Source organism: Bombina bombina, chromosome 1 (assembly GCF_027579735.1).
Source record: "Bombina bombina isolate aBomBom1 chromosome 1, aBomBom1.pri, whole genome shotgun sequence".
Lineage (NCBI taxonomy): Eukaryota > Metazoa > Chordata > Amphibia > Anura > Bombinatoridae > Bombina > Bombina bombina.
This window is the reverse complement of record NC_069499.1, coordinates 1,279,615,300-1,279,635,354: the sequence shown is the minus strand read 5'-3', so window position 1 is coordinate 1,279,635,354 and position 20,055 is coordinate 1,279,615,300. Positions and strand designations below refer to the sequence as shown.

Below are 20,055 nucleotides of genomic sequence, written 5' to 3'. Positions count from 1 at the left end.
GGCCCAAAAAAGCCAAGTACAAAATAACTTCTATTCTTCAGTAGGGATGCTCTAAAAATGAAGCATTACTAAAATTGTAATCAGATGCTGCTTATTCTAATAAAAAGATCACCCGATATTACGCTTTGTAACAAAAATAAAATGGGATTCATGAACTTACTGGAATACTGCCTAGCTACCTTTTTTTTGTAGAGTGGCCCAGTCTAACGGCACAGGGGATTTCCTCTTTCTCCAAAGTTTGTCCATAGTGAGAAGATATCGGATGTCATCTTTGAAAAGCTATAGAATAAATATGAAATAACTAATCACAAAGAAATCTAAATACACAAACCACATATGCAGTGGAAGCAGTAAAAACAGTGAGAATGTGGCTACATTAATCTATGTACTAGATTCTGAAAAATAAGATGATCATATTCTGGCTAACATATAGAACTAATATATTTGTCAACCCGTAACTTTTATATCATATATTCTGCCTGTCTCCAGCTGTGGGTAAAGAATCCAAAGTCTTATTTTAAGCATCACCTATGCTCTTTGGAATGACATCATAGATGGGCGCCTTTTGTGCCACGTTAATATTAATACACATGTATATTTAATTGACATGTTTGTATGTGAATATATAAAGGTTTTCACTGTTAACTTTTGTTATGCCTGAGGAGACGGTCAAAATGAAGTGAGAAACGTGTTGTGTTTAATGATTAAAGTGACATGAAACACAAAAAAAAAAAAAATTCTTATTTAGATAGAGAATGCAATTTTAATAAAGTTTCTAATTTTCTATTATCAAATCTACTTGTTAATCTTTGTTGAAGAGATACCTAAGTAGATAGCATGCACATACCTGAAGCACTACATGACAGGAAAAAGAGTGCTGTCATCTAGTGCTCTAGCTAATGTATAACATTGTTGCAAAACTGCTGCTATATAGTGCAGCAGACCACGTGCACACTCCTGAGCTTACCTACTGCTTTTCAACAAAGGATAAGACAAAGAAGAAAATTTGATAAATTAAGTAAATTAGAAAGTTGTTTAAAATTGTATGTTGTAGCTGAATCATGATAGAAAATCATGATAGAAAAAAATTGGCTTTTATGTCCCTTTAAAAAGCTGTTTTTATTCTATCAACACTGTTATTTGTGTATGACTTAAGTTGTCTTTGAACTTTAAGAGTTTTTTTTTTGGAGATAGCTGCCTTTAAATACACTCCAGCCGTTTGCCTTGGTGACATCCAGAAGAGGAGCACTGGAGCGATATATTCCGGAGTACAGTCAGCTGGGCACAGAGTGCCAGTCTGACTTTATAGCACCTTACATCTGGTGCCCACTACTAAAACTGTGAGTGGTCATTTTTCAATATCATTACGAATATCAACAATACAGCATCACGCTATGTGGCGTCCCTTCTTTTGTGTTATATGTTACAGATTTTGTGACTTTCGTCTGTCTAAGTGGTGTAGGCAGATCTTTCCTGGCCATCAATTTATGAGACTTTTTACATTGTTTCAGAGTGTGGACTTTCTTCTGTACAAGACCCTTTTTTACACATTTATTTTTATTTTAAATCATCAATTGATCTTATTATTTTATATAACAATTTAAGCAAATTATTTTTAGCGCTGCAGAATCTGTTGGTGCTTTAAAAATAACCGATAATAATTATATTGCCTCCTTTATATACATTCATTGTTTCAAGTGTTTGGTGCCCACTAGTTTAATATCCCTTTATATTAGTATTAATCGTACTTTCTAACGGATTAAAGGGACACTGAACCCAAATTTTTTCTTTTGTGATTCAGATAGAGCATGCAATTTTAAGCAACTTTCTAATTTACTCCTATTATCAATTGTTCTTTGTTCTCTTGCTATCTTTATTTGAAAAAGGCATCTAAGCTTTTTTTGGTTCAGAACTCTGGATAGCACTTTTTATTGGTGGATGAATTTATCCACCAATCAGCAAGGACAACCCAGGTTGTTCACCAAAAATGGGCCGGCATCTAAACTTACATTCTTGCATTTCAAATAAAGATACCAAGAGAATGAAGAAAATTTGATAATAGGAGTAAATTAGAAAGTTGCTTAAAATTTCATACTCTATCTGAATCACAAAAGAAAAAATTTGGGTTCAGTGTCCCTTTAAGCATATCATTTCTTTGGCTGTAATGGCTCTTTAAATACATTTTCTCTCTAAAACTGTTTGACTGTTAAAGAAATGAAAAAAGGAAAACACAAACAAAACAAAAACACGATAGGTTGAATACTATCACTAACAGTACTGTTTCAGCAAGACACAGTGAGGTTTTGGCAATATGAAATGACAGCAATGGCGACAAAACTAATTTTCCATGTTGCCATGCAAAGCATCTTCACCTTATTAAACAGTTTAATGGGATCATAACCAGTGGATTTTGCCCACTGCTTTGTAGAAACTCGTTTTATGTCCCCATCTTGATTGGATGCATTTGCTCTCTCAGCAGCTTCTGTTGGCTCCCCTGCACAACAACAAATATTTTACTAGAAGCAAAAGTTTTTAATTTAAAACAGACCACTACCTAAAATAAACTAAAACATGTTGCACAAAATAAACTAAGCAGTAATCTTCCTTTTTAGAGGATTTCAAAAACAAAAAACCCAACAACTAATGTGGGATGGTTATAAAAGAATCGTTGGAAAACAGCAGAATGATTATACTCACAGGCTGCCTCAGGATCAGCAGTATCAGGAGATACTTCTTGATCTGCATCTTCTTCACCAAATAGTTGACTAAAAAGATAACACATACAACATTTTATGATCACCACAGAATGAAAGGGCTAGAGCAAACAATTGTAAAAGAAAAGCTAAGGAGTGTATATGCTTCCATATAATGCCCAAGACACATGCACAATCCTGAGCCTACCTACATATGCTCTTTAACAAAGGATACTAAAATAATAGAAAGGAAAACTGGGAAGTTTTTTGTAATTGCATGCTCTATCATGCTTTAATTTTGACTTTCATGTTCCTTTCATAATTTAATTCAAATTTACACTCTACTACAAAGTGTTTTGAAATAATTAAAAAAAAAAACAAAAAAAAAAAACACAACATTATGATTATTGTATAGTTACAATAATCATAATGTTACAGTTACTTATGAGTCCGCATTGATTGGCTAAAATGCAAGTCTGTAAAAAGAACTGAAACAAAGGGGACAGTCTGCAGAGGCATAGATACAAGTCAGAGATAAAAAGTGTATAAATATCCCCCCCCCCTCCCCCTTTTCTATATCTTACATCTCTCCTCCTCAGGGGGAGATTAATTGGAATGGCTTGTTGTTTTCTATAAAAAGTATACAATATAGTTGCCTATACCGTATGATTACTAGACCTTGTTGTGCAAAATGTTTGACGAACTTGTGGTTCATGAGCTGACTAATGTATATGGACCTTATATTTAACGCCACTTTCACTCTCCGAAGATAGCTCCATACGGACTATTAGACATGGATAATTATGTGTGAAAGAGGCCACTCTGAACTCCCAGCATCCAATCGAAGCCCACCTTTTTCAAGTTCTTTTTCCACTTGCCAATATACATAGACTGACAGTTTCTAAATGTATTCCTTACTGATGATTGTATAACAGTCTTTACTTAGACATTATCTGGCATATTGTATTGTGAATATTTTCTTCTAATAAAAACTTTAAAAAAAAAAAAAAAGTGTATAAATATAACTGTGTTGTTTATGCAAAACTGGGGAATTGGTAATAAAGGGATTATCTACCTTTTAAATAAACATTCTAGAGCAGACTGTCACTTATAATTTATTTGTGATTATACGCAAGTATTAAAGACAATAGACCAAAATTTCCTATCAAGTACACAGATGGTCAGAAATGTTAAAAAAGCATCAACAAAATGATAAAAAGTGTTAACATCTTAAATGGACATTATGCAGTAATTGCATGCTGCATAAAGCAATATTAATTCTTAAAGGACCACGAAAATAAGAAAACTCACGATTCAGATAGATCAGTTTTAAACCACTTTCCTATTCACTTATATTATGCGCTTTTTATATACACACTTTTTGAAGCACCAGCTCCTACGGGATCATGTGCAACAATTCAACATATATGCATTTTGTGATTGGCTGATGGCTGCCACATGATGTAGCGGGAAGGAAAATCGGACTGAAATTTATCAGGAAAAAAAAAATAATCTACTACTACTAGTGATTTTGCATTGTGTTTGTATTATGCATTTGTTGTTGATAAAATTCTGCTGTATATTATAATTAATGGTAGGGTTGCCCCAACCTTTCACCTGCACAGGGGCACAAGGCAGGGCTGCCCACTCTCCCCTCTCCTCTTTGATATTGCTATTGAACCCCTTGCCTAGGCTATAAGTACGGAGGCTTTGGACTCCCTAACCTAATGCTGTACAATTGAGCAGCCCTCTCGAAATTTGTGTTGGATTGGCTGAGTCAGCAATTTCACTTCACACTCAAAGACCTAGAAAAAGAACTAATTAAACCCTACTCACTGGCAGTATTACCCCACATGACTACACAACAGGTATTAAGTCAAGTGAGTGATGTGCTCCCACTAACAGAACCTATAAAAGCTTGGAGCTCCCTCTGCAAATGGCTAAAAATCCCCCAAACCAGCACTAATTATTTACCACTACATGGAAACCCCAACTTCGTGGCTGGTATTACAACACAACCCTTCCAAATATGGCATCAAATATGGCATCAAAAGGGACACGGCACTGTATCTCACATAATAGACGAATGTGACAACTCTGTAAAAAGTTTTAGATCCCTACAGACAAAATACTCATTGCCAAATAATCATCACTTTGCATATTTACAAGCCCGATATTACGTAACAGACTTATTAAAAACAAAAGATTTTTTTAAACAAACAAGACCTATAACCCAACTGGCCTCGCTAGTTACCCAGGGAATACATGCAATATCTCCAATATATAGGCTATTGTTGAAATCATTAAATACCAATACAAGTGTACAAATAGCTGAAAATTGGTCTAAAACCAAAAGGTGAACAGATACACAACATTAATCCAATCAAGCATAAAAACTATGCGTAAAGTAACACTATCCCAAGACTTGAGACTCTCATGCCAGGCTAATGCACCAGCCATACATAACCCCAAAAACATTCCAAAAATGAGCGCCTCAGACAGCTAATATTTGTCCTAAATGTCAAAAAGAAAACCATGACCTAATACATTAGGGAGTTGTCCCCGCCTAACAAGATATTGGAAATCGATTGCATATTGGCTCAAACTTAAATGCGATATAGATTTCACACCTGATACTGATATCACTCTTTTTACATTTACCTAAGGACCTAAAAAGGAGAGATAAGTTGTTGGGTATGGTCATACTGATAGCCAGAAAACTGGTATTCAAGACATGGAACACCTCAACCATTCCCACTCTGACTCAGCTTAAAAACTCTATCCTACACCAATTGACAATAGAATTGTATGACTCAGTTGGACATATGTCACATAAAACATCTCAATTTGTGGGTAAATGGGAATGCTATTTGCTCAGTATGTCTCAACAGCTGCAAACGCAGCTGTTGTACCTGCTGAGAAACACTGAATTTATGTAAACTGCATGGTTTAGATGCGATTGGATGTTGAATTTTGACTAACTGATTAAAAGTGACGGTAACCAGGAACTTCACATCAAAGTTATATAACTGTTGCACTGTTGGCAACATGCTAAACGACATTGCAACTGTTGGGAACTTTTCTATTGTATTTAATTTATTTTTTATTTTGTTTGTTTTTATACTAAACTAAAAACCTCAGAAGACATTAGCTTTAATTTTACGCTTCAATCCTTACAGGAAGGACTATTGTATCAAACATTATTGACAGGAACAAACTGAATCCCTACAAACATATCTGTTAACAACAATGATTGCTATAGTATTTAAAGTGTATTTTTCTATACAATGTCACCGAGAGAATATTTTTTTTTAAAAAAAAAGGAGTAGGCACATGAGTGGCCATTACTTTATATAACCCCTATTTCTATGTTCCTAGATAGTGTTTATGTTTAATATCTTTTATGTTTTCTTATATGTTTCAAATAGCAGAGGGTCCAAGAGTGACTCCTTATAAAAATCCCTTGTGATACATAAAATCATAGCATTTCAGAGGTGCAAAAGTAACCTCTTAGTTGAAATATAGGGGTGTAAAATGAGGATTATCTTGATATATAAGACTTATCTTACAGTTACGTTTATCTTTGCTGTAAATCTACAACTTATTATCTTTATGTATCTTCTAGTTTGTCCTCATTAAAAAAAAAATGTTTTTTTTGCTGTATAGTCCTTTATTTGATAAAACAACTCAGATTGATTTGTATGATATCAATGTAAATGCTAATGTCACATTTTCCGAGCAATAAGTGCTACATTTGTTCATATACTAAGAGGCAACTCAACAAAATGAATGTCCCACCAGAGATGAAATACTATCATCTCACTCATGAAGTACAAAGTAAATGGAATAGTGATCTTGTGTGTGTGCAGGGGAGGAAAACAACCAGATTATTAGTTTAGATCAGATGTCTGATGGCTCATAAAATTGCAACTCAACCCTTTGATATATATCCAGAGTGAAATATACATTAACATGAAAGAAGGAGCTACAGCCAGCCAGACACCCTTGTTCCTGGTTCTTCCAAATCCATCTCATAAATTCTATATCCCATTTGTTTTTAACTCAAACCACCCTCTATCCCATTGGGAAGACAAACTGTAGAGACAACACCATTATATTCCAGATTATACTACATACACCTGTGTACAAAAACCTTACCTGGCTCCTTCATTACATATACTTTTGTCACTCCCAACAATATGACAAAACACAGAATAGACGCATTCTCAAAGAACATATCCTTACTTGAACAAATATTTTGCCCACACAATACAGTGAATGGGCTCAGATGGAGTGTTGCGGATGGTACAGCCTGGGAACGTTTTCTGGGCTGGTTTTGGATGACATTCATAGCACTCTGTAACTCCCTGTGTGAAATCAAGAAAACAATTTGTTTAATATGTTCAAAACAAAAGCATATATATTTTAGGTTATCTATTTAAAGGGACAGGAAACCCTAAAATGTAATTTCATAATTTGGATAGAACATACAATTTTAAACAACTTTCCAATTTACTTCTATTATCAAATTTTCTTTATTCTCTCGTTATCCTTTGCTGAAGGAAAGCCTTGCACTACTGGAAGCTAGCTGAACATATCTAATTAGCCAATCACAAGAGACAAATGTATGCAGACACCAATCAGCAGCTAGCTCCCACTAGTCTGGGATATGTGTGTATTATTTTTAAGCAAAGGATACCAAGAGAACGAATCACATTTGAAAATAGAAATTAATTTAAATGTGTCTTAAAATGAAATGCTCTATCTGAATCATGCAAATTTAATTTTGACTTCCCTATCCCTTTAACCACTTCAGGACGGAGGCAACTGTCCAAGTTAATAACGTAAACAAAAACAGAAAAATAAGTCACATGATCATCAGTGTGATCATGTGACTCAAAAACTGTGCTGATCCTCAGGGACTGCCTCCTTTGCTAGGCATGTCCCCCAGTTGGATCTTCAACAAGGAGGAGAGCAGGACCTGCAAAGGTTAGAACGTTCCATACCGTCCTAAAGGCATTAAAGGGTAAAAATAAAATTGACAAAAAGTTGCTTAAAAATATGTAATAAAGTACATATTCAACTAGTTGTAAGAAAGAAACCCCTCCCCCCACAAAACAGGATATTAATCTTAAAAAAATATTATTCTTATGAATTATTTCAGAATATAGTATTTCAATATTGGACTCTGTATTACAGATATTAATTATAATATTTAGAGAACAAAAAAACTCAATAAAAGATAACTAAATGTATGTAAGATAACGCATAGCATCGAAAAAACATTTGCATAACAGACATAAAAGTAAAATATAAAAAATAAGCTGTAGTAAACCAATTCATTTCTTGTAGCAATGGAGACAAACCTTTTTGATAACAGTCACTTGTCCAAGATACCCTGCAGTTCCACTCTCAATAAGAGGAATGTCTGCTGCCAGGCACATCCTATTCACATGGTTTCGAGCAGCTGAAGTCATATAGAAAAACAAAACCAAAAAAAAAAAAAAAAATCTTAATTTTCTACCTAATTAAAAATAATAAATAATATTTTCTCTATATATAAAAATATACTTAAAACTATACCTCTGTTATCCAAAGCATTCATGACAAGTGTGAATTGCCTGAAGAATTCCACATTGTAGTCTGGGCTGCAATGGACAATATTAGACTGTGAAGATCATACTCATTTTACACGATGAGGTAACTTTAATGTCAGTTAAAATATACAAGGAAAATTCAAGAAAATAAAATTCAATGTTTATGTTTAAGAGTGGGGTTTAAAAAATACATAGCAATGTGGGTTCCACTAACCAAAACCAAGGTATAAAGTGAAGGAACGCTGAAGATCATTATGGAGACACAAACAATAGCCTGAAACACAAATGATGGTGCATGCTTTAACAACTGCAAGAGACCCAAAAATTAATCAAGTCTTACAAAAAATAACAGAAAACTAATAGAGTAAGGGCTTAACGAGCAGGGGAGTCCAACTCAGGTTCTTGTGGCTCCCTGCAAAGGTTTCATGATCGCCATCCGCTTGCATAAGTTAAAACAGCACAAATATGATTTCTCATACAATCTTGTTCCTTATATATTTGCATTTCACCTGCTTAAGGTATAATCAATAGGACTTTATAATAATATTATTATTATTATTATTATATGCTATAAATATGTACTGTCCTTTTGTGATTGCTGCCTTGAGGCTGGGTACAAACATCAGCTCATAAATCACATTGTGAACCTCACAGTGAAAATACTGAAATGTATTGTGCCATTAACAAACTATGCCTAAAGCTTATGCATTGTCAATATATTTAGCTTGTGTCCTGGAGTTAGAGCAGGGGTGTCAAACTGTCATTTGCAAAGAATTGATTAGTGTTGCCAAAGCATATAACATTAAAGGGACACTGAGCCCATTTTTTTTCTTTTGTGATTCAGATAGAGCATGACATTTTAAGCAACTTTCTAATTTACTCCTATTATCAAATGTTCTTTATTCTCTTGGTATCTTTATTTGAAATGCAAGAATGTAAGTTTAGATGCCGGCCCATTTTTGGTGAACAACCTAGGTTGTCCTTGCTGATTGGTGGATAAATTCATCCACCAATCAAAAACTGCTGTCCAGAGTTCTGAACCAGGAAAAAAGCTTAGATGCCTTTTTTTATATAAAGATAATAAGAGAACGAAGAAACATTGATAATAGGAGTAAATTAGAAAGTTGCTTGAAATTGCACACTATCTGAATCACAAAATATTTTTTTGGGGTTCAGTGTCCCTTTAAAAGAAACTCAGTACAATTAACAGACAACATAAGAATGGCAAAATATATAAGTAGTGTGCGGCCCATGTGAGTTGCACTTGTATGGAAAATGGCCCATGACACCCCTGAGTTAGAGCAACAACTGGAACCATGACAATTATCCCACAAAGACTGATGGAAAGGGAAGTCTGAATACGAAGTTATTGTCAATGCAGCAGGTATCACATTTTAGTTTAGTGACTGCCATGTTGATTAGGGAAAAAAGACATGCATCAGGCTATATAAACCAGCATGCTTTATAGTAGTGGGTAAGTCAAGACAACAAAAATAAATCTTTATGACAAATCTTTGAAAAAGGATACATGTAGTTCTGGTAAAGTAGTCTGAAAGCATTACTTTGTACCAGGGTTAGTGTAGTAATGAAGGACTTAAAGGGACATTATACACATTTTTTCTTTGCATAAATGGATTGTAGATGATCTATTTATATAGCCCATAAAGGTTTTTTTTATGTAAGCTTTGCTTATTTTTAAATATCATTGCTCTGATTTTCAGACTCCTAACCAAACCCCAAAGTTTTAGGAGAATACCAACAGATACCTACTCCAGCTTGCTCCTGTTTGTGTAAAGGGTCTTTTCATATGCAAAAAAGGGGGAGGGGTGGGATGTCTTATTTCCCACTTGCAGTGGGCTTTCCAGCTACCTTTTTAACAGAGCTAAACTGAGAGCTTTTAAATATGTTTTTAAAAAGTTTTATACTTGAATTTTATATCAGTATCTGTGCATCTTATTCTTTATAGTAGTGTCTATTACATGCAGTTATGTGAAAATTGGTGTATACTGTCCCTTTAAATCAGGGCTGTAGAAAAACAAAACACTGAGTGTTAGGTGAACAATAAAAAAAGGTGACAGTGTTTACCATCTAGTTACTAAGAAATAGCAGAAAATATATATGTTCAATTGAAAAAGAGAAAAAAAAAACACATACTTCATGACACTGTCATGATAGGCTGTGATGTTAGCTTCAGGGCAGAACTGCAGAACACTTTCCTTAGCCACCTATAAAATATAAACTCACAATTATATGAGGATAACACACATTCATCTAAAAAAATACAATAAACAAAAAGAAACTGCTACATGTATGCTGGTGTGTATATAGTTAAACGATTAACCTATATGTTTCTCAGATACCACATAGTTTTTTTTAGTAAAGTAGTTGAATCATTACAATTTTGGAAATCAATTTCATCAGATTATTACTAAAAGGACACTGAAGACTCACCCCAAGTGACTTCTAGGAACAACAAATCTCTCTATGAGAAGGCTTTCAGTGTACCTGAACATGCATACACCAGAACTACTGGATAGATTTGGAAAGGACATATATCAAAACACATTGTAAAGCCTTTACAAAGGAACATGTAAATCTGTTCACTGGTTCTGGAGATATTACCACCACATATGAAAACATGAGACGCAGCAGCATTTAATTAATTAAATATTGCTGTGTCTTTCATATCAGCTAGCTTAGAAAAAAAAATTCTAGAGCCTGCCATTAGGAGCTAACTTTAGGATATTAGGATTATATAGCACTTAAAAAATAATTACATCAGTATGTTCTCAAGAAAAGAGAATAATTGTCAACAATGGATATGAAGAGAAAGATGTAAATTTGTGGGACAGCTACCCAAACTAACTGGAGATAAATTGTCTAGGCAGCGTGCTGCCTGCCTATTCCTAAAGGGGAGACTGAAGCACTACTGTACACTAGCAGAGTTCTAGTTTCCCACTGGGCATTGGTCAGAAGGGAGAGCAATAGAAAAAGATCTCTCTCAAACTGGATGCAGGGTCTGGTTGCCTTTGTCAGCTTTGTATTATAAAATTAAGAAAAATGACTACTAATAAAAATAAAGAGAAATACATATTTTTAAATTATGTGTGAAAAAGCATTGTTATCAAGGATTAAAATTGATGCATTAAACTTAGTGCATCACTTCAATATCACTTTGCATTCAAACATTGCAGTGAATTCCAATTATATTCTAAGCATTGTTGCAATTTGTTTATATTTATAAAATTGCTTCTAGTAAACATCCTCACTTAAATGATGTATTTACAGTGCATGTGAAATATTGATATAGAGCAAGTTGTGTGGATGTGCATTTCCCACGTGTGCATGCTCATGACGATGCACACTGTGAAGTTACCAGAAGAGCATTACGCGCATCATTTCTACTACAATTCCAAACTGAGCACTTAACATTCTAGTACAATGTATCATTAACAATATCATTTTTTTTAAAAAGAAAGAAAAAAGCAACATAGCATACCTGAGCTTTTGACCTCCCAACATGTTTCTTTTGGAAAAGAAACTGCCTGTTGAGATTGCTGACATCAATTGTATCCAGATCAATCTATTAAAAAAAAAAACAAACACTTAATGAAAAATTATTTTCCCCTCTGCATAAACAACTGATTCATGAATGATTAAAGCGATACAGTAGTTTCAGTCATCACTTACTAAAAAAAGGGTGCTAAACTCACCCTGTGCCGCAGTAGATTGCTAAATTCGCCCACGCCACACCGTTCTTCAATGAGGTGATGTTACCGCCTTTAAACCAATAGCCGTGTGTCAACTGACATCCTAGCAGGGCTCTTGGTTTAAACGTGGAAACGTCACCTCATTGGTAAAGAGTGCCGTGCCGTGGGCAGCCGGAGAACCTGAGTTTAGCGATCTACTTGCGACACAGAAAGGGTGAGTTCAGCACCCTTTTTTTAGTAAGTGATGACTGAAACTACTGTTTATTTTTAGTGACGGTAAATCATTGCGTTTTTTTTAAATGCTCGGATTTACCATCACTTTAAGTGTAACAGAATAAAACTTTTAGCATTTTTAATTATTTGTTCAGTCATAAACAATTACCACAAAATGAGAAAGAGGGGATAAAGCACTGCTGTCAGCACTAATTATGCATGTATCTCCCCCCCCCCCCCCCCGCCCTGAAAATCAAACTAAAAAAACACTGTAAGAAAGTAATATATTCTGGTACACAAGTCCTCCTTTACAGGATTTAAACAAAACATAACAGCTCACTACAAATATATGAAACATTTCCTACTAACATTCATAAATAAATATAAAAACACTGATTTCAAGGCAATGTATGAAGATTCATATTGATACTGTTGTCAAAACTACCTGACGCAGATAAAGCCATGGTGTGGAAAAAACTACAAAATTCTATAACTCACGTTTACAAATGAATAAACAGATGCTAAAATACTGTTACAATCACTTAATTTAGTTTAAAATCTGTTTTAGTGAATCCAGAAACTCATAGGTATGGAGATAACTCATCAGCTTATTTTACTAAAGGGACACTGAACTCAATTTTTTTCTTTCATGATTCAGATGGAGCATGCAATTTTAAGCAACTTTCTAATTTACTCCAATTAGGGACAGTTATACAAAGGTCACTAGAGAGTGTGCAGCCAATGGCTGTGTGGAATTTTATTATTATCATTTATTTGTATAGCGCCACCAAATTCTGTAGCGCTGGGTACAATGATAGGGGTATACAATGACAAGAATTTGTGATAAAATACAAAACATAACAAATCTAGTACAGGAGGAAGAGGGCCCTGCTCCGGAGAGCTCACACTCTACAGGTTTAGGGTGTAGAGACATAAGGTTGGGTAGAGACATAAGGTTGGGAAATAAGTGCTCTGTACTTCCATTTATAACAGGAAAGCTCATAATTTTACAGTGGAAATACAGGAAAGGGGACAAAATAAATAAAGTATATTGCAGAGTTTTAATAGAGTGTTTAATATCCCTTTAAAACAAACCCTGAGAGGCCTCATAATACTGATTAGGAACCAGATATAATATCGCCCGACCAAAGAGCTTTAGAGCAGTGTTTCTCATCCATGGTCCTCAAGTAGCCCTAACAGGCCGGATTTTCACTTTAACTGAACTAGGGCATATGTGAAATATTCAGTTGAAGGGTGAGAGCAGGTTTGTAACCATGGTTACTGATGAGCTGATTATTTCACCTGTGCTCTAGTTCAGATGTAATGAAAACCTGGACTGTTGGGGATACTTGAGGACCACGGTTGAATAACATTGCTTTAGAGAATGGGGCCCCCAGAAGTTTAGACTCGGGTGACTAATTTTGTTTTAGATGATGTATCTACACATAAAATACTTGCCTGACTACTAAAAATGTGTAGCTGCCTTCTCAATTCTCTCGTGCATTTTGCAGGTCATAAATGTGTTCAGTCATAGCATACTATATGAGAACTCAGAAAATGAAGGTTCAACAAATTTCTCTTATTTTAGGTTTTTACTTTTATTATAAATTTTTGCTGGGCTTGAAGTTTGAATAAACTATTAAAGTTACAAATGAATGAAAAGACCCTGAGAATTCTTAGAAGTGACCACTCTGGTGTAAATATAAAAAGGGCAGTCAGTGCAAGTGACAAAGATTAAAAAACTAGGGATAGAGAATACAAGGATGGAGGGAAAATGAGACGTAGTCCAAATACAACAGAACAGTAATTACATTGCTATAAGCAGCAGAAAATGATTTACAGGGTACTGTAATCTACAGACGAGCAGGCAAATGATGAACATGGGATAACAAGCTGCAGGGAGTCCCAATAAAAGGCCCAGTCTCACACAAAGCCCCAGCCCTCGCTCTCACCACATCTAGATTAGTAAATCCCGTCAGCACCAGGTTTTTCAGCAGCTCGCAACCGATACCTCCTGCCCCCACTACTAGCACCCGGCAGCTACATACTGCCTCAGCCAACTCAGTGCGCAGGGCTCCGGTCAAAGACATGACTGCTCAGCCGCCGCTAGAGAAAGCGGGAGACAGAACGCGCGCCGCGGCCTCAAAAACCAACGAGACTGGGAAAGGGCTAGAGTAGCTGGGGACCGGGGAGATGGGGGAAGCGTTGCGCAGCGCCACCTGCTTACTGGAAAGAGGCAAATATCTATTGTGAATAATGACAATACACGGTTCAAATAACTTTTCATGATGAGGGAAGAAATGGCATAGAAAGATCGCCTGTGGTAGTAGTAAATAAAAGAGCTACCACTTTTCAAATTGTTGAGTTTCATTTTTTCTCTTCCATAAGTACTGTAAAGTCTCCTGTCTCCTCCAACAATTTTAGTACACAATTTGCCTCCTATGAAGTCAGGATTTAATGTATCTGACAGTTTTTGAATATTTTACATTCCAATGTTCTTCACATAGAAGAAAATGTTCTTTTTATTTTTAAATATTAATTACTATATATATCTGATTTTTTTGTAAAATATATATCTATACTTATATATCTATATAAATATATACAGTACAGGTACATATATATGTGTATATATATATATATATATATATATATATATATATATATATATATATATATATATATATATACATACACTATATATATATATATATATATATATATACATTATATAAATATTCTAAGTGAAGAACATTGGAATGTAAACTAATTACATTAAAGGGATTTTTTCTTTCATGAATCATATAGAACGCAGGTTTTCAAACCTGTCCTCTATCTGAACTAGAGCACAGGTGAAATCATCAGCCGATAATCCTGAAACCTGGCCTGTTGTGGAGGCCTGAGGACAGGTTTGAAACCAGTGAGATAGAACATGCAAATTTAAGCAAGTTTCTAATTTACTCCTATTATCAAATTTTCTTCGTCCTCTTGGTATCTTTATTTGAAAAGCAGGAATGTAATCTTAGGAGCCGGCCCAGTTTTGGTTCAGCACCAGGGTAGCGATTGCAGATTGGTTGCTAAATGTAGCCACCGATCAGCAAATGCTATCCAGTGCTGAACCAATGCCCTTTTCAGGCAAACTTTTTTTTGGATATTTTTTTTAATTTAGGATTTAGAATAGGTTTGTTTTTTTTTTTTCCTAAAAAAGCTAAAATCACTTTAGGGCAATGCCCTACCAAATGCCCTTTTCAAGACAACCTTTTTTTAATTAAGTTTTTCTATTTTTTGGGCAGCAAAAGAGCTGTGGGCACTGCCCTACCAAACTTTTATTGTTAGTTTAGGGTTTGTGATTTTGGGGTGTTTTTTATTTTATGGGTGCCTTAGTTATAGTATAGGCATAACTGTGGGGTTTTAATTTTTGGTAGTGTTTTTTTTCTCTTATATTAGGTTTTGTTATTTTATGTAAATGTAGTGCTTGTTATTTTTTGTAACTTAGGGGGTGTTAGCTTAGAGATGGGGGTGTTAGGTAGTTAAGTAGTGTAGGGGTAGTTTGCGTTGGGGGGTTGTGGGGGTTAATAGATTAGGGGATATTGATGGTATAGCGGTGGGCTAATGGAGGTATAACATTTAGGGGTTAGTTAGTGTAAGGTTTTGTCGGTTTAGGGGTACATATCTAATTATTTATTAGGCTTGGTGCCATACATTTAAAAGGGTTTCTATACTTTACATCGCCAATGTCAGTGCAAATGCTGCTTGGAATATTCCTGGATGAATAGTAAAACACCTCTCTGCGATGGTGCCTTTCCTTTCCTCCATTATCCTGGTTGTATTATTGGTTGTTGAAATGGTGTACCTGCTGAGGTTCTACAGAGTCATCCCCAGCTAAACTAGGGGAGTATTGTTTTAACTAATTTACTCAAATTGCTTGTTTTGTATTCTCTTGTAATTGTATTATTTTTATTGATCATATTAGTTATAAGAAGCCATATAGCTCTGTCTGCTGAAAAGAATGACTTATTTGTATTAGCACACACTGTAGTTCCTGTGGTTGTGTGGCCATTTGATTATGAGGAATATTTCATGTACCACTGTGTAGTTTGTAAATAATATGCACATAAACAAAGGAACCTCCCAGACCGGGGTGTAACTCAAAACCTTGCAGTAGTGTACATTATTGTATGGCCCACTGAGTATATCTCAGAATATGCCAGACCCTTTGCCATTCTAGAACACAGAAGACTCTCCCATGTTACTTCTTGAGAATAGAGGTGTTCTAGCTATTTGTTTATGGATTATTATATGTTAGTTCAGATCAATGTGAGACCCTTTATCCCTGGGACATATCATTCAGAAAGAAGAGATTTCCAGCACTCTGATTGATACATTGACATAGAAAAACCCTGTAATGGCACAGTATCCTCCTATGGGATTTCATCCATAACTACCCATACACGTCACAGGGACATGTTCCTTAGCCTCCCCCTGTGGGAATACAGGTATTTCCTCTCAGATCCTCTGCTGTACATGCACAAGCACTGGATGGACTCTCTACTGGATACAGCTATACAAGTCTTGCTGGTAAGCTCAGTGGAGGGTTATTCGTTAAGTTAAGTCATACCCAGCACATACATAGCCCACAGGTTCTCTGCACATACAACATTTGGTATTGCACAGCCAGGGGACTCAGATAATACAAGTAGCATTAGGACTGTCATATACATATCTTTTCATGTTGGTTCACTACTTTAGGGGGCTTGTGAACTCTCATCTGTTACCCAGGAGCTCAGAAACTTCATTTTCGGTTTATATAAAAAAATATTTATAATTTAGTGCATGTCTTTAAATGCCAGGTTCGGAGCTTGCGCTACTCAGCACTCAGTAGCGGTTAGATCCTGGAGGCTTGCAGCCTTATTGTCTCTTTAGGAGCTATATTGGGGGAAAGTTTTATTTGTTTGGCTTAATCTAGTCTTCCTTGTATATATGTTGGCAGAGCGTACTGCAGGCCATAGTTTCCCACCTGAAATCTGTTATTCTTTTTCTCCTCAGATGACGGGAGCCATTTTAATCTCATCTTAATAATTCTTAAGTGCCTCCATAAATGGGTCTCCTAAAGAAAGGGTGAGTACCGTTTACTTGACAGAGATTTTTCTGGGGTCTAGGTGATTACTGGGTGAGAGTTTACATATATAATATCATATTCTGTGTAACCTATTTATTTCCTGCTCCCCATATGTTCAGTGCTACTTGGGTTTTTACTAATGTATGTACCAGCTGCAGAGTATAAAATGCATGTATTTGCTTTTCTAAGGCTTATTTGTGTATATGAATTAGCTGGTTTTGTGTTTTGAAGCCACAACCTAATAAAATGGGTTGAGCTTGTAGGTATAATCAGATCTCATTACTTTATCACATTGTGTACATATACCTACTTCTTTGGGGCATATTTATCAAGCCGTCAACTGTGCTGCATTCGCCGGCACCAATACGCTCGCCTGACATTGCCTAACATCGCTGCCGCTGACCTGAATACGTTCTCCATATTTAACAAAAAAGCTGTCAAAAAGCTGCGCACCAAGTACGGGGCGATGAGCAGCGGACTGTTGTTAACTAACAGTCATCAATCTCGCTGCTCTTCGGCTTTTTCCCAGCTTTATTTGTATACTGTCACTAAACACCGCCACTATACTAAACTGTTTAACCCCTATCCCGCCGCTCCCGGAGCCCACCGCCACTCTAATTAAGTTATTAACCCCTATCCTGCCACTCCCGGAGCCCATCGCAAATCTAATAAATGTATTAACCCCTATCCCTCAGCTCCCGGAGCCCACCGCCACCTACATTATGTTATTAACCCCTATCTCACCGCTCCCGGAGCCCACCGCAACTAAATAAAGTTATTAACCCCTAAACCGCCAGCCCACACATCTCCATAAACTAAATTAACCTATTAACCCCTAAACCTAACAACCCGCTAACTTTATATTAAATATTAACTCATCCCTATCTTATAATAAATTTAAACTTACCTTTAAAATTACATTAAACTATATTAAATTAATAATTAATCTACCCTAACTTTTATACTAAAATTACAATAAACTAAATTAAATTAATAATTAATCTACCTAACTTTGATAATAAAATTACATTAAACTAACAATTAAATTAACTATATTATATATTTAAACACCTAACCCTACTCAAATAATTAAAATCTACACTAAAAAAATACTAAGTTACAAAAAATAACAACTAAGTTACAAAAAATAACAAACACTAAGTTACACAAAAAATAAACACTAAGTTACAAAAAATAAAAAAGAAATTATCAAAGATTTAAACTAATTACACCTAATCTAAGGGCCCTATGAAAATAACCCCCCCCCCCAAATAAAAAAAAACCCCTAACCTACAATAAACTACAAATAGCCCTTAAAAGGGCCTTTTGCGGGACATTGCACCAAAGAAATCAGCTCTTTTACCTGTAAATAAAAAATACAAATACCCCCCCAACAGTAAAACCCACCACCCACACAACCAACCCCCCCAAATAAAATCCTAATCTAAAAAAACTAAGCTCCCCATTGCCCTGAAAAGGGCATTTGGATGGGCATTGCTCTTAAAAGGGCATTTAGCTCTATTGCAGCCCAAAGCCCTAACCTAGAAATAAAACCCACCCAATACACCCTTAAAAAATCCTAACATCCATCCTCCAAGAAGCCGGCAGAAGTCTTCATCCAAGTCTTCATCCAAGCCCGCAAAAGTCTTCACCCAGACGGCATCTTCTATCTTCATCCACCCGGCGCGGATTAAGGTTGAAAAAATCCTATTGGCTGATCCATAGAATTCTATCAGCCAATTGGAATCTAAGGGACGCCTTCTTGGATGACGTCATTTAAAGGAACCTTCATTCCGAAGAAGACGTCGATTGAAGAGGATGCTCCGCGTCGGATGTCTTGAAGATGGAGCCGCTCCACGCCGGATGGATGAAGATAGAAGATGCCGTCTGGGTGAAGACTTCTGCAGGCTTGGAGGAAGACTTCTGTCGCTTGGATGAAGACTTCTGCCGGCTTCTTGGAGGATGGATGTCGGATCTTCAAAACTGTAAGTGAATCTTCAGGGGTTAGTGTTAGGATTTTTTAAGGGTGTATTGGGTGGGTTTTATTTTTAGGTTAGGGCTTTGGGCTGCAATAGAGCTAAATGCCCTTTTAAGGGCAATGTCCATCCAAATGCCCTTTTCAGGGAAATGGGGAGCTTAGGTTTTTTTAGTTAGGTTTTTATTTGGGGGGTTGGTTGTGTGGGTGGTGGGTTTTACTGTTGGTATTTGTATTTTTTATTTACAGGTAAAAGAGCTGATTTCTTTGGGGCAATGCCCCACAAAAGGCCCTTTTAAGGACTATTTGTAGTTTATTGTAGGTTAGGGGTTTTTTTTTTGGGGGGGGGGGGCTTTTTTTATTTTCATAGGGCCCTTAGATTAGGTTTATTTAGTTTAAATCTTTTATAATTTCTTTTATATTTTTTGTAACTTCTTGTTTATTTTTTTGTGTAACAAACGGCTAGAGTACGAGTTTTGAGTTAGAGGCTATGCGGTGCTAACGAGCAGTTTTCTTTCACCGCTCACTTACCTGCAGAGCTGGTATTACAGGTTTTTATAAACCCGTCGTTAAAAGACAAGAAGTGAGCGTTGAGCAAAATTTTGCTCCTTACCGCACTCCAATACTAGCGCTTTTTAAGTCAGCGGTGAGCTGGTCGTACGTGCTTGTGCACAATTTCCCCATAGGAATCAACGGGGAGAGCCGGCTGAGAAAAAGCCTAACACCTGCAAAAAAGCAGCGTAAAGCT

The 20,055-nt window shown here is 35.9% G+C and overlaps 1 protein-coding gene across 1 annotated transcript in view; it reads right to left on the bottom strand.

Moving 5' to 3' along the window:
- UBA2 (ubiquitin like modifier activating enzyme 2) overlaps positions 1 to 14,364 on the bottom strand; it is a 51,248-nt gene extending 36,884 nt beyond the window's left edge. The window contains exons 1-9 of the mRNA XM_053701426.1: positions 14,166 to 14,364; positions 11,790 to 11,873; positions 10,445 to 10,515; positions 8,277 to 8,341; positions 8,060 to 8,160; positions 6,939 to 7,060; positions 2,698 to 2,765; positions 2,373 to 2,494; positions 180 to 279 (exon numbers count right to left, since the gene is read on the bottom strand). Coding sequence (XP_053557401.1) covers positions 180 to 279; positions 2,373 to 2,494; positions 2,698 to 2,765; positions 6,939 to 7,060; positions 8,060 to 8,160; positions 8,277 to 8,341; positions 10,445 to 10,515; positions 11,790 to 11,873; positions 14,166 to 14,303 — 871 coding nt within the window. The 5' untranslated portion in view covers positions 14,304 to 14,364. The remainder of the gene's footprint in view (positions 1 to 179; positions 280 to 2,372; positions 2,495 to 2,697; positions 2,766 to 6,938; positions 7,061 to 8,059; positions 8,161 to 8,276; positions 8,342 to 10,444; positions 10,516 to 11,789; positions 11,874 to 14,165) is intronic.
- Positions 14,365 to 20,055: the final 5,691 nt, after the last annotated feature.